Source organism: Pseudovirgaria hyperparasitica (assembly GCF_010093815.1).
Source record: "Pseudovirgaria hyperparasitica strain CBS 121739 unplaced genomic scaffold EJ05scaffold_3, whole genome shotgun sequence".
NCBI lineage: Eukaryota > Fungi > Ascomycota > Dothideomycetes > Acrospermales > Acrospermaceae > Pseudovirgaria > Pseudovirgaria hyperparasitica.
The window spans coordinates 1,805,602-1,818,914 of record NW_022985551.1 but is presented as its reverse complement, the minus strand read 5'-3'; the positions used below and the strand labels follow the sequence as shown (position 1 = coordinate 1,818,914).

At 51.5% G+C, this 13,313-nt stretch overlaps 4 protein-coding genes across 4 annotated transcripts; 3 read left to right on the top strand and 1 right to left on the bottom strand.

Annotated features, from left to right (window-relative positions):
* The first annotated feature begins 84 nt into the window (after positions 1-84).
* On the top strand, positions 85-651 carry EJ05DRAFT_258831 (uncharacterized protein). The gene has a single exon (XM_033740246.1). The coding sequence runs from the start codon at positions 236-238 to the stop codon at positions 581-583; it is 348 nt and encodes a 115-aa protein (XP_033603749.1). The 5' UTR covers positions 85-235; the 3' UTR covers positions 584-651.
* Positions 334-6,657, top strand: EJ05DRAFT_508472 (3-oxoacyl-synthase). The gene is made up of 3 exons (XM_033748013.1): positions 334-1,193; positions 1,249-6,206; positions 6,259-6,657. The coding sequence occupies exons 1-3, from the start codon at positions 662-664 to the stop codon at positions 6,367-6,369; spliced, it is 5,601 nt and encodes a 1,866-aa protein (XP_033603748.1). The 5' UTR covers positions 334-661; the 3' UTR covers positions 6,370-6,657.
* Positions 6,658-6,973: 316 nt separating this feature from the next.
* EJ05DRAFT_491948 (Metallo-dependent phosphatase) lies at positions 6,974-8,947 on the top strand (the record flags this gene model as incomplete). The annotated part of the gene is made up of 3 exons (XM_033746014.1): positions 6,974-7,145; positions 7,210-8,578; positions 8,614-8,947. 3 exons carry the CDS (start codon positions 6,974-6,976, stop codon positions 8,945-8,947), a joined length of 1,875 nt encoding a protein of 624 aa, XP_033603747.1.
* Positions 8,948-9,545: 598 nt separating this feature from the next.
* On the bottom strand, positions 9,546-13,292 carry EJ05DRAFT_473822 (OPT-domain-containing protein). The gene is made up of 2 exons (XM_033743476.1): positions 9,967-13,292; positions 9,546-9,917 (listed from the first exon to the last, which is right to left on the bottom strand). Exons 1-2 carry the CDS (start codon positions 12,802-12,804, stop codon positions 9,846-9,848), a joined length of 2,910 nt encoding a protein of 969 aa, XP_033603746.1. The 5' UTR covers positions 12,805-13,292; the 3' UTR covers positions 9,546-9,845.
* Between the last annotated feature and the right edge of the window lie 21 nt (positions 13,293-13,313).

Here is a 13,313-nt window from a genome sequence, read left to right as displayed (position 1 = left end):
AGAATATTGTGGTCCTGATAGGGCTGGCAATGGCATGTTTTCTAGCCTCCTTGGTTCTGCCCATTGTTATTCACTACATCAGCAGCAGCAGCAAAACACGCGTGCAACTTAGAGATAGGAGGATTTCGAGAGGTACTCAACCAAATAATTCTCAATGCTCATCACACGAAAGCACTACGTAGACGCCCAAACCATCCCGCATTCCGCACAGTAGGCTTGACGCCATGTTGCAGGGATGGGCAGGCGGAATCTAGCTGCACTGGTGGCTAGTGCGTTGTGGCCCGGTTGTTGGGTGGCCGAGTCGTGGGAAAAAGTGCACACCCTGGCTGGGCTACAACTTCTCAACGCTCGCAACTATCGCCATTTCAGCGAGCACTCATCCTCCTCTACAATCTGTTACAGGCCTGTCATTATTCCTGTTGCCTGGTATCACCTTCATCCTGCCGCGCATCAGGTAATTGATTCATACACAACCTCCATCATTTGCTCCCATCAATTATTCTCTTACTTTTCTTCCCCCGTGCAGCCGGACGACTCCTACCGCTCAGCTCACGCCCTTTTCTCCCCTCTCACCCTCTCATGAGATCAAGGCCATAGTTTCAATCCCTTATATACTCCCCAATCACGAAACCCACCAAGAAGTAGTCCTACCGTCCTTACCATGCGTCCCGAAGTCGAGCAGGAGCTTTCCCATACACTCCTGGTGGAGCTCCTTGCATATCAATTTGCATCGCCTGTGAGGTGGATTGAAACGCAAGATGTCATCCTCGGCGAAAAAACGACAGAGCGTATTGTCGAGATTGGACCGGCAGACACACTTGGTGTGATGGCAAAGAGGACTTTAGCCACCAAATACGAAGCCCACGACGCGGCCAAGTCTGTCTCTCGAGACATTCTCTGTTACAACAAGGATGCCAGAGACATATACTACACAGCAGATCCAATAGCAGAGGAACCCGAGCCAGCGAGCTCGGGCGAGTCAGCACCTACATCATCTACACCATCCTCCTCACAACCAGCACAGGCCGCAGTGCCAGCGGCAGCTCCCCCGCCGTCGAATTCTGGCCCTGCTGCATCTGTGGAGGATGCTCCGGTCTCTGCTACCGACATATTGCGATCTCTCGTTGCGCAGAAGCTAAAGAAAGCCTTGACTGATATTCCCCTGAGCAAAGCCATTAAAGACTTGGTAGGAGGTGAGTAATCCTTGATGGTATGGAAACATCGAGTGAGACTGACAACCCCGCTCAGGCAAGTCCACCTTGCAAAACGAGATTCTAGGTGACTTGGGGAAAGAGTTCGGATCAACACCCGAGAAGCCAGAAGACACCCCTCTCGACGAACTCGGTGGATCTATGCAAGCAACATTCAATGGCCAACTCGGCAAACAATCTTCTTCGCTTATTGCAAGAATGGTGTCTTCCAAAATGCCTGGTGGTTTCAACATTACAGCTGTCCGAAAATACTTGGAAACAAGATGGGGACTCCAATCGGGTCGACAGGATGGCGTCCTCTTGTTGGCCCTGACAGCCGAGCCTGCTTCACGTCTAGGATCAGAAAATGATGCCAAATCGTGGCTCGACGACATGGCCAACAAATACGCTGCTCATGCTGGTGTCAACCTGTCATCACCGGCCGCTGGCGGTGACGCCGGTGGCTCTGGCGGCGGCATGATGATGGATCCTGCTGCACTGGATGCTCTGACTAAAGACCAGAAGGCATTCGTAAAGCAACAATTAGAACTCCAGGCACGTTACTTGAAAATGGATTTGCGTGCGGGTGACAAGGCTTTCGTTGGTGCTCAGAAAACTGCCAATGCATTGCAGGCACAACTCGATCTCTGGAATGCGGAACACGGTGAATTCTACGCTAGTGGCATCGAGCCATCCTTCACCCCTCTCAAAGCTCGCGTATACGATTCTTCGTGGAATTGGGCACGTCAAGATGCCTTGAGCATGTACTATGACATCATTTTCGGTCGACTGAAGGCAGTTGACCGCGAAATTGTCAGTCGATGTATACAGATCATGAATCGATCGAACCCTGTCCTACTAGAATTTATGCAGTACCACATCGATCACTGCCCGACTGACCGTGGCGAGACTTATGAACTCGCTAAAGAGCTAGGAGAGCAGTTGATCGAGAACTGCAAGGATGTGTTGGACGCAAACCCTGTTTACAAGGATGTAGCAGTTCCAACAGCACCGCATCTCGAGATTGATGCTCGTGGAAATATGAATTACAGCGAGGTTCCTAGAGCTAGTGTCAGGAAGCTTGAGCATTACGTGAGGGAAATGGCTGAAGGTGGAAAGCTTTCTGAGTACGGCAACCGCACTAAAGTCCAAAACGATCTCCAGCGCATATACAAGCTCATTCGCCAGCAACATAAGCTGTCCAAGTCCTCTCAACTACAGATCAAGTCTCTCTACAGCAATGTCATCCGTTCATTGTCAATGAATGAGGGTCAAATAATGCCCCAAGAAAACGGCAATGGCAAGATGATGAATGGTCACGCAAAGAAAGGCCGAAATGGCCGTATTCCTCAGCTTAAGCAAGGCAAGGTTGAGACGATTCCGTTCTTGCATCTGAAGAGAAAAGATGACCACGGATGGGAATACAGCAAGAAGCTGACAGGCATCTACCTCGATGCGCTTGAGCATGCAGCAAAGGACGGTGTCAGCTTTGCTGGCAAAAATGTCCTGATGACTGGAGCTGGCGCTGGATCCATTGGCGCAGAGGTCTTGCAGGGCCTGATCAGTGGTGGCGCCAAGGTCGTTGTCACCACAAGTCGATTCTCGCGTGAAGTCAACGAGTACTACCAATCAATGTATACCAGATATGGTGCTCGTGGATCGCAGTTGATTGTTGTTCCCTTCAACCAAGGCAGCAAGCAAGATGTGGACGCTCTGGTCGACTACATTTACGACACCAAGAAGGGTCTTGGTTGGGACCTAGATTTTGTTGTTCCTTTCGCCGCGATCTCCGAAAACGGTCGTGAGATCGATGGTATCGATTCCAAGTCTGAGCTTGCACATCGTATCATGCTTACCAATCTGCTGCGCTTACTTGGTGCCGTCAAGACAAAGAAGTTTGACAACTCCTATCAGACTCGGCCCGCCCAGGTCATTCTGCCGTTGTCTCCTAACCACGGAACTTTCGGTAATGATGGTCTATATGCCGAGTCTAAGATCGCGCTTGAGACTTTATTCAGCAGGTGGCATTCGGAGAGCTGGGGCAGCTATTTGACCATTTGCGGTGCCATCATTGGATGGACTCGCGGTACTGGTCTCATGGCCGGAAATAACGTCGTTGCCGAAGGCATTGAGAAGTACGGTGTCAGGACGTTCTCGCAGCAAGAGATGGCTTTCAATTTGCTTGGTCTAATGGCTCCTCCAATTGTCAACTTATGCCAAGTCGAACCAGTATGGGCAGATCTTAACGGCGGTTTCCAGTATATTCCCAACCTCAAAGACCTAATGACCGACCTTAGGAAGGACTTTACAGAAACTGCCGAGATCCGCAACGCCGTTACTAAGGAGAACGCTATCGAGAACAAGATCGTTAATGGAGAGGATAGCGAGGCGTTATACAAGAAAGTCACAATCCAACCCAGAGCCAATCTCAAGTTCGACTTTCCCCAAGTCCCAGATTGGGAGACTGAAGTAAAGCCTTTGAACGAAAACCTGAAGGGCATGGTCGATCTAGAGAAAATTGTTGTTGTCACAGGTTTTGCTGAAGTTGGGCCTTGGGGTAACTCCAGGACTCGCTGGGAAATGGAAGCTTATGGCCAATTCTCTCTTGAAGGGTGCGTCGAGATGGCGTGGATCATGGGTCTTATCAAGAATCATAACGGCCCGCTTAAAGGCAAGAGTTATTCTGGATGGGTAGACGGCAAAACTGGCGAACCAGTTGACGACAAAGACGTAAAGCAGAAGTATGAGAAGTACATTCTCGAACATTCCGGCATTCGCTTGATTGAGCCTGAGCTTTTCAGGGGCTACGATCCCACAAAGAAGCAGCTTATGCAAGAGATCCAAATTGAAGAAGATCTAGACCCATTTGAATCATCAAAGGAAACTGCCGAGGAATTCAAGCGGGAGCACGGCGACAAAGTTGAGATCTTCGAGATCGCCGATTCAGGAGAATACACTGTTCGTCTCAAGAAGGGTGCTACGCTCCTCATTCCAAAGGCCCTACGATTCGATCGTCTTGTTGCTGGGCAAATACCGACTGGTTGGGACGCAAAGAAATATGGTATCGAAGACGACATCATTTCGCAGGTCGATCCAGTCACACTATTCGTGCTCGTATCCACTGCGGAAGCCCTACTATCGTCTGGTGTTACTGACCCGTATGAATTCTATCAATATGTCCACATCTCCCAAGTTGGAAACTGCATAGGCTCCGGTATTGGTGGCACTACTGCTCTGCGTGGCATGTACAAGGACCGTTTCTTAGATAAGCCGCTGCAGAAGGACATCCTTCAGGAGTCTTTCATCAACACCATGAGCGCCTGGGTCAACATGTTGCTCCTCTCATCGACGGGTCCCATTAAGACGCCAGTCGGTGCTTGTGCCACAGCTGTCGAGTCTATTGACATCGGCTATGATACTATCGTCGAAGGCAAGGCTCGTATCTGCTTTGTCGGCGGATTCGATGATTTCCAAGAGGAAGGTTCTTACGAATTCGCCAACATGAAGGCTACTAGCAACGCCGAGGATGAATTCGCTCACGGCAGAACTCCCAAAGAAATGTCGAGACCTACTACCACTACTCGTAACGGCTTCATGGAATCTCAAGGTTGTGGTATGCAAGTCATAATGGATGCTCAGCTAGCCTTGGATATGGGTGTTCCAATCTATGGTATTCTGGGTTTCACTGCGACTGCGACTGATAAAATTGGACGCTCTGTCCCTGCGCCAGGTCAGGGTGTCCTCACGACAGCTCGGGAGGTCAAGTCGAAGTTCCCATCACCTCTGCTCGATATCAAATATCGTAAGAGGCAGATGGAGCTCCGTCGCAAGCAGATCAAACAGTGGCAGGAGTCTGAATTCATGTACCTGCAAGAGGAAGTTGCGGCGATGAAGACACAAGGCGAGAAGTTTGACGAGTCGGAGTATATGCAAGAACGTGCCGGCCATATCGAGCGAGAAGCCAAGCGACAAGAGAAAGATGCGCTGTACAGCTTGGGCAACAATTTCTGGAAACAAGACGAACGCATTGCACCTCTTCGTGGCGCACTTGCCACTTGGGGTTTGACCATCGATGATCTCGGAGTTGCTTCGTTCCATGGTACATCCACTGTCGCCAATGACAAGAATGAGTCGGATGTCCTGTGCCAACAGATGAAGCATCTCGGACGCAAGAAGGGCAATGCCATGCTCGGTATCTTCCAGAAATATCTCACAGGTCACCCCAAGGGTGCAGCGGGTGCATGGATGTTTAACGGTTGCCTACAAGTTCTCAATAGCGGTCTGGTTCCTGGTAACCGCAATGCCGACAACGTCGACAAAGTCATGGAGAAATTTGATTACATTGTGTATCCGAGCCGGTCGATTCAAACGGACGGCGTCAAGGCGTTTTCAGTTACCTCGTTCGGCTTTGGTCAAAAGGGAGCCCAAGCTATTGGTATTCACCCCAAGTACCTCTTCGCTACTCTTGATCACACCCAGTACCAGACATACAAGCAAAAGGTGGAGTCCAGGCAGAAGAAAGCTTATCGCTACTATCATGACGGTCTCATTAATAACACAATGTTCCGTGCGAAGAACAAGTCGCCTTACGAAGATGCCCAGCAAAGCGAGGTATTCCTTAACCCATCAGCACGTGTCGCGACGGACAAGAAGTCCGGCGACTTCTTATACCCCTCAAAGGCGCCAAAGCCAACCAAGGACGAGAGGACCGAAGAAACGCGAAAGATGGTCGAGTCTCTCGCCAAGGCCACGGCAACAGAAAACACCAGGATTGGCGTTGACGTGGAAAGTATCGACGCCATACCAATCGAAAACGAGACATTCGTCACGCGGAATTTCACACCATCAGAACAGGCATACTGCCGCAAAGCACCATCGACGCGTGCCTCTTTCGCAGGTCGGTGGAGTGCAAAGGAAGCTGTATTCAAGTCTCTTGGTGTTGAAGGCAAGGGTGCGGGCGCACCGCTTGCTGAGATTGAAATCACCAACGATGACAAAGGCGCCCCAGTTGTTACCGTAAGTACTATCTCAGTGTCCTAACTTTAGAACATACTAATGCATAAAACAGTTACATGGTGCTGCCAGCGCAGCTGCAAAGAAAGCCGGCGTGAAGAGCGTGAGCGTCAGCATCAGCCATAGCGACCAACAGGCCATTGCTATTGCCGTCGCGTCTTTCTAAGCCCCGTCTACAACTCTTCATGTAATCTATCCGTTGTGTGTGAGCGAAAGCAACTCTTTTGATATCCTGCGCCGGGGTAGGAGCCGGCGCTGATGTATAACTCTGTGCGAAGGATCGGGCGGTAGATAGAGGGGGAAAGTAGTTAAAGTAGGAGATTAGATTTATTGCAGCAGTGCAAGTCCGTTCTACTTTTTTTTCAACTTCTCCGCTTTTCCTCTCCCCTAATTCGGGTCTGCGTAGCTGAAGCAGAACACTTGTCGGTGGTACATAATCGACTACAATATCTATAAATGGCCTACGTTCCATGATCCCTATCAATTCACTCATCACGTGATGGTTATCTGCCAAGTATCTTGGCCCGTCCACAAGACTCTTGGACGCAATGGCACCACCTTGATTCGTCTCTCGGTCGTGACGATTGGGTACGTAATACCTCGCAGTGGGGCCAGCGTTCTTGTCACTGTCTGTGCCTGTTGCCGTGTTGAGGGGGCGATAAGCGCGTGAGCATGGCGATGGAATATAAAAAGCCGCTTGAGGAACGTGAATGTTGAGATTTGACCCCCCTCGAGGTGATCGTTGACATATGCGGTCTGAGGGAGGCAATATGGTGTTTCCTGTCCTCTTGGTCATCATCAAGGCGCTCTTTGCGTCTTTTATTATCGTTGCGCTTCTGGCTGGAGATGGTGTGGGCGCGGAGGATGTGCTGTTGAGCAAACGGGTCGGAGCATCAACGCTCGGGAAACGAGGCCTGGATCAAGATGGGAACTACAATATCTGTACGTTGTCATTCCCGCCACATGACCGCAGCAGTCACAGCATAGCTAACATGCCTACTCGCAGCATTCTTCCATATCAACGATGTACACGCGCATCTCGACGAGTTCAGCACCTCGGGCACCGACTGCACTCATCCAGAGCGTGGCTGCTACGGGGGTGCGGCACGCATCAAGCACACGCTCGACACGTTGCGCCCGCAGCACGCTGACAGCCTCTTCCTCAACGCCGGCGACGAGTTCCAGGGCACGCTCTTCTACACGTACTACGGCGGCGAGAAGATTGCGGCGACGCTGAACCAGCTCGGCGTCGACGCGATGACGTTGGGTAACCATGAGTTTGACGGCGGCGACAGTGCGCTGGGAGCGTTTCTGGCGAATCTGACGTTCCCGATTGTGTCGGCGAATGTGCGGTCCACGCACCCGGTGCTGAACGCGACGATCCGGCCGTACGTGGTGTTTGAGGAGAAGAAGCTGGCGGTGATTGGCGTGACGACTGCGACGACGCCTAGCATCTCGAAGCCTGGAAATGGCACTGTGTTTCTGGACGTCGTGAAGACGGTGCAGGATACGGTCGATCATATCCGTGCCACGACGGGTGTGGTGCGCATCGCGGCCCTGACGCATATTGGATATGAAGAGGACAAGCGGCTGGCCGAGGCGACGACAGGGCTATTCCTGATCATGGGCGGCCACAGCCATACACCCCTGGGCGACTTCGAAGGCGCAAAGGGCCCGTACCCGACCATCGCGCACAACAAAGACGGCGACGAGGTCTTTATCGTCACGGCGTACCGCTGGGGCGAGTATCTGGGCTACATCGACGTGACATACGCCCCAGACGGCAAGATCCTCGCCTACCACGGCGCGCCCATCCACCTCACCAACCAAACCCAGCAAGACGACTCCCTCAAGGCACAAGTCAAGCAATGGCGCGGCCCCTTCGAGAAGTTCGCCGCCGAGGTCGTCGGCCAGTCCTCCGTCACGCTCGAGCAGGCAAACTGCAAGACCGCAGAATGCACCCTCGGCGATGTCATGTGCGACGCCATGCTCGCATACCGCCGCAACGAATCGTCCGATTCCAGCGTGAATTTCGCACTCATCAACGCCGGCGGTGTCCGCGCGCCCATCGACCAGGGGCCCATCACGCGCGGCGAAATCCTCACTGCGTTTCCCTTTGGCAACGCCATCGTCGACCTGAAGCTGCGCGGCAACGCCCTCTGGGATACCCTTGAGGGCATCGTGTCCGGCACAAACACCGCCAATGGCGCGCCTGTGACAAGCTTCTTCCAGGTCAGCGCCGGGATCGTGGTTGAGTATAACCCGGGCAACGAGCCTGGGAAGCGACTGGTGCGTGTTACGATTGGTGGGAAGCCGTTGGATAAGAGCGCTGAGTATACGCTTGTCACGCTGGATTTCTTGGCTGGTGGTGAGTCGTTCTTTCTTTCTCCCTTTCTTCTCCTCTTCGAAGCGTACAAATCATCGCACCCCTTAATATACTAACCATACGTCTTTATTTCCCAGGCGGCGATAACATCTTCACACCTACTACCAACCTCGTCGTGCTCGACACGCAAGACGTCGTCCTCACGAACTACGTCCAAGCTCACTCGCCCATCAACATCGAGATTGAGGGCCGTATCCGTGTTGTTAATGGCAGCGGGACGCCGATGGACAGTGTAGCCGTACCGTCGCCGTCTGCTATGCCTTCCCCCGAGAGTGCTGCGTCGTCGGTGTTGGAGGTGGGGAGATTGCTGCTGCTGTTGGGTGTGATGCTGGTGGTCGGGGTCTTGGGGGTTGCATGAGTATGAGCTTTGGTGTCAGTGTCAGCGTTGGGGAAAATCAGGCGATGGGGGACCGGGAGAGGAGTGTTGGGGTTCAGAAATGGCTTGTATCATATTGTACCGAAATACCAGAGTTTGATCCCATCAATCACACTCCTCCTTAACAACACAGCCGCTGTCAAGAGCAGGTATACAGACCCAAGCAATACCGGAACGACTGTGTCTATTACCAAAGGGTCAGAACAGGAATAAGAAGGAGAGAAAACATAGATCTATTGCAGAGGTCAAGTGTATTATGACGACAACATATACATGTGTATTCTTCCCGTCACTATAACGACAAAACAGCAAGTATCTGTGTTTTCTTGGGGGTCTGGATTGATGTCAATTATCGAGGACTCTTTGATGGAGACGAGAGATCTGGTAAAGACCGCGTGTGCTTGTGATGGGTCGGGTGTGCATGCGGGGAGTTCAACGAGTGTCTGTTTAGCTCAATGGTGATATATTGTGATGTCAGAAGCCCCTTGATTGGAGTTGGGAGGTTCGTAGACATAGGAGGTTTGTAACTTAGTATCAGCTGACAGATCTTGTGGACGTGGCCAGAATACACATATGCAATGCGGAGATGTTAGTTGTGAGACAAATACAGATGATCTGAAACCTCTGTATACGCGAGAGATTTAATGAGATTCCTTGATATCATTTGCTAGGATCTGCTTTTCAAGATATGCGATGCTTCTATGTGCGTGTATATCTACCGTGATGCAAAGTGCGATGCTGAACCCTGTGAGAACGCCGAATACTGATGTTGATGGCGAAAAGCGCTAGACAACAATGCTTGAGTGCGACATGCGATGTTTATATGCTAGGATTGTATGCTGAGATCTTTCTGTAGAGTGCGGCAGAAAGGTTGAATGTTCTACCATAGGCCCGGGCCGAAGGTGCCGCCGTCGGGAACTTTCTTGTATGCGCAAGCCTGCCAATCGCAGCCCTGTGTGGGTGTTAGTCGTGGGATATGAAAAGAGCATGATGGCACTTGCCTGCTTATAAACTTCCGTGCCCCACCACTTGAAGCCATCCATCCACCCTGGATACAGGAACCCGAAGAACACGACCACGACGCCGACCGCGAGCCCGGAGTCAAGCGCAGCGCTGAGTGTCATGTTGTACTTCCGCCACCATTCGTTCTTCTTCTTCATTAGTCGATCATTGAAGATCCAGCACACCACTGCCCAGACACTGAAGTTCAGTCCTGTAGCAGGGGGTATCCAACTGAGACTACCGAACAGCACAGGCAGGTTGATCTTGCGCCAGATGTTCTTCTTACTGCGAGTACCAAGGTACCAGACGAGAATCGACGAGAGGAAGCCAAAGAGGAATGCCCATACCAGTGGACGGTAGAGAGCCCCAGGGCCGAAGAAACGTTGCGGACCAACAACACCCCATAGTATACTACCGTTGAAATGAACCCGTGCAAGAGGGCACGTAAAGCCATTGATAGCAAAGGCAGTGCATATGCCAGGGATGTTTGCAAGCATCCAATTGAGAACGCCAATCTGGGTAAGTGATGATATGACGGTAGCGGTTAGTTGCAGCGAGAAAAGGATTCGCGGGGGGATCTTCATGTAATGACCAAGTTTCAGGTCAGCGGAAAATTTTAGACCTTGCGTCGAGGTGATGTAGCCGTAGGTTACGAAGACCATGTTTGCGACCGGACGACCGGGGAAAACGACACCACAGATGAGCTGGCAGATTAGGTAGAGACTACTTTGCTGATTCGTGATTGCCATGACAATGCCGATAGGGATGAAAAGAACGGAGCATATGCCGAGGGCGAGAAGGAGGCCATACCAGGGTAGGTGGATGGGAAAGTACTCGACAACAAACATTCCAATGGCTGTCATGCTCAGTCCAGTCAGCACATACCACCTAAGCGGAACATCGCGGTATCTTCTCATAAGACGGTTATGGACATCTTCCGCACCCAAGAGATTATCAAGACCTGGCTCAGAAGCGTTCATGCTACGTCTGCTGGTTGGCTTGCGAAGTGTAGAGGTTGAATCGTTCGTAGTGGTCGGAAGTGGATCGTAGCCACTTTTGCCCTGACTGCGGATCTCCCTCATGGATCGTCGCCATTGGCGGATAATGTCTTTACCGTGCCAGAGGCCTGTGTGAGTGACCAGGGCTGAGAGGGCAGCAAATTGCAGAGCATAGCTGAGCACATATGTTATCGGTAGAAACACACGGCTGTAGTTGTTATATCCCTCATGATCGAACAGGTAGTCAGGAGTTAAAATCCTGCTGACATCATACGGCTTTCCGGTGTTGTCAAAGACCGCAGTCGATAAAATTGGCATGTACGAGGAGTACATGACATTGGAGTAGTAGAGAATAGGGGCGACTATCCACATGACAACGATGAGTCCAGCAACAATGTTTAGTGCCGCCCAGAATGGAACAGCCAGAGGAGATCCAATGTATGCGATTTGTGACCAGTCGAATGTTAGAGGGAAAATACCAAGGCCAGATGCAATGCCAAAAAAGTTGGCGACGACAACGTTCTTCGGGGCAAACCATGTGACGACGCTGAAATAGCTCAGTGCCGGAAAGAGAAGTCCAGGGAGGAAGTAGAATAGCACCGATCCAATAAAGACATAGAGAAAGAATTTTGATCTAGATACTGTCCACCCGTTGGCAGGCTTATTCTCTTCTTTATGCAGGGTAGAGAATAACGAAGCAGATATGAGGGTTCCAGGCCAGATCATGCCGCTCGGTCGAACAAGGTAGTTTCTAGTTAGCCCAGCCATCGCGTACCCAAGCACTTGTGTCGAAATTGTTAGAAGAATTTGATAGGTGATACCAAGCTTCTGACCGTAGAACATGGTCTGTTCCACAATGACATCGGTGGCGAAAGCGAAACCAAAGGAGACATTGCTGCTGATATACACACATGCGTGCTCCTTTTCGTTCCACCGCCCCTGACCAAGCCAAAGTCTTAAACTCCTTCGCCATGTCGAATCTTGATCCGCCAGTGACGGTTGAATATGGCCATTGAGGTGCACTTGTCGAGATGCCGGATCCAGGCGTCCAGTCAGAGTGCCGTCGCTAAAACGCTCATCAGGATCGCCTACCCGCTTGAAGAACTGATCCCAAAGCAGACCTAAAGGATGGACGAGTAAGAGTGCAATGACAGGAGTAATGCTAACGCTAGGGTATCTTAGGGAGAAGAACAGATTGGTGGAGGAACCAAGAATAGCGAAAAGAATGGAGAGAAACCACATGCGCGGAGTATTGATGGATAGTGTAGTGTCATCTGTAGGCTTTACTGAGGCTCGAACTTGGTGGTAGGGAGAGTTGTCAGGAGGATCGGCTTCGTCGGTGTCGCTGCCAGAGTCCGACCCTGATGCAGAGTGTCCACTCTGGCTGGAAACTTCATCGTCTTCAGAGACAACTGCATGCTTACTCCTAGTATCTGGAACGGCCTCGATATTGGGCACAGTGCTCCCAGCATTGAATCTCGACTCCACTCCAGGGTCTGCTGGGGTAGTCTCCAGGTCGAGGTCGTGTCTCTCGGTCTCGCTTCCATTGCTTTTCGGGCCTGTGCGTCTGCTTCGCCGAGAGCCTCTGTGGGCACTGCCACTGGCGATGGAGTCGTCCTCGTCGTCAGCTGGGTGAGGATCAGAGAATGAGTCCTTGCTGGCCGAGATGCTATACTGGAGCGCGCTTTTAGCTCTTCGGGATCGATGTGCAATTTGGCGGGCGGTCACGTCTTCCTCGCTGTCCTCGGTACTCGAGCCTAACGAAGAGATGGCAAGTGCACCATACGAACCCGTTCCTTGTGCTGGTGATGAGCGCAAGAGGATAGGTATGCGTGACATACTAGAAGGCGTCACGACAGCCTTCGAACGGCTGCAGCAACAAAGAACAAAGAGTGTCCTTCCAGGGCCGTCGACATTAGCAATGACCAGTCTACTCCCCTATAGTTGATCTCAGTGGTCCTGTGTCTCATGAGGATGTCATCGGCGTGTTACTAGGTGAAGCTTTCTCTGACTTGAGGAGAGAGAAGAAAGTCAGGCACAGGCCAAGCAAGAGGATGAGCGTGACGTGGAAGAGGGCGACGCGGACGGCCCTGCACGCATCAGCTGGCGCCCGTAGGATTGCAGAACCCAAGAGCGGGCGCGGCCTTATAATGCAGATCGGTGGACGCCAAACGTGCGATATCCCTGAAGCAATGCAGAAGTACTCGCGATGTTTGATAGTAACAACGGTAAGCTTATCAATCTGATCTGATTAGAGATTAGATGGGGAGGGAAGGAGGGATCACCTTCCAAGCTTATTTCCAAGGTCGAAAGGTCCCAAAGTTTCAGGGAAGGAACAAGGGAATGAC

Excerpts from the sequence above, each read along its gene's own strand:
- EJ05DRAFT_258831 (XM_033740246.1), top strand. The coding sequence starts at position 236 with ATGGGCAGGCGGAATCTAGCTGCACTGGTGGCTAGTGCGTTGTGGCCC.
- EJ05DRAFT_508472 (XM_033748013.1), top strand. The coding sequence starts at position 662 with ATGCGTCCCGAAGTCGAGCAGGAGCTTTCCCATACACTCCTGGTGGAG. Across the intron at positions 1,194-1,248 it reads CATTAAAGACTTGGTAGGAG|GCAAGTCCACCTTGCAAAAC; the intron begins GTGAGTAATCCT and ends AACCCCGCTCAG. Across the intron at positions 6,207-6,258 it reads AAGGCGCCCCAGTTGTTACC|TTACATGGTGCTGCCAGCGC; the intron begins GTAAGTACTATC and ends TGCATAAAACAG.
- EJ05DRAFT_473822 (XM_033743476.1), bottom strand. The coding sequence starts at position 12,804 with ATGTCACGCATACCTATCCTCTTGCGCTCATCACCAGCACAAGGAACG. Across the intron at positions 9,918-9,966 it reads GCACGGAAGTTTATAAGCAG|GGCTGCGATTGGCAGGCTTG; the intron begins GCAAGTGCCATC and ends ACACCCACACAG.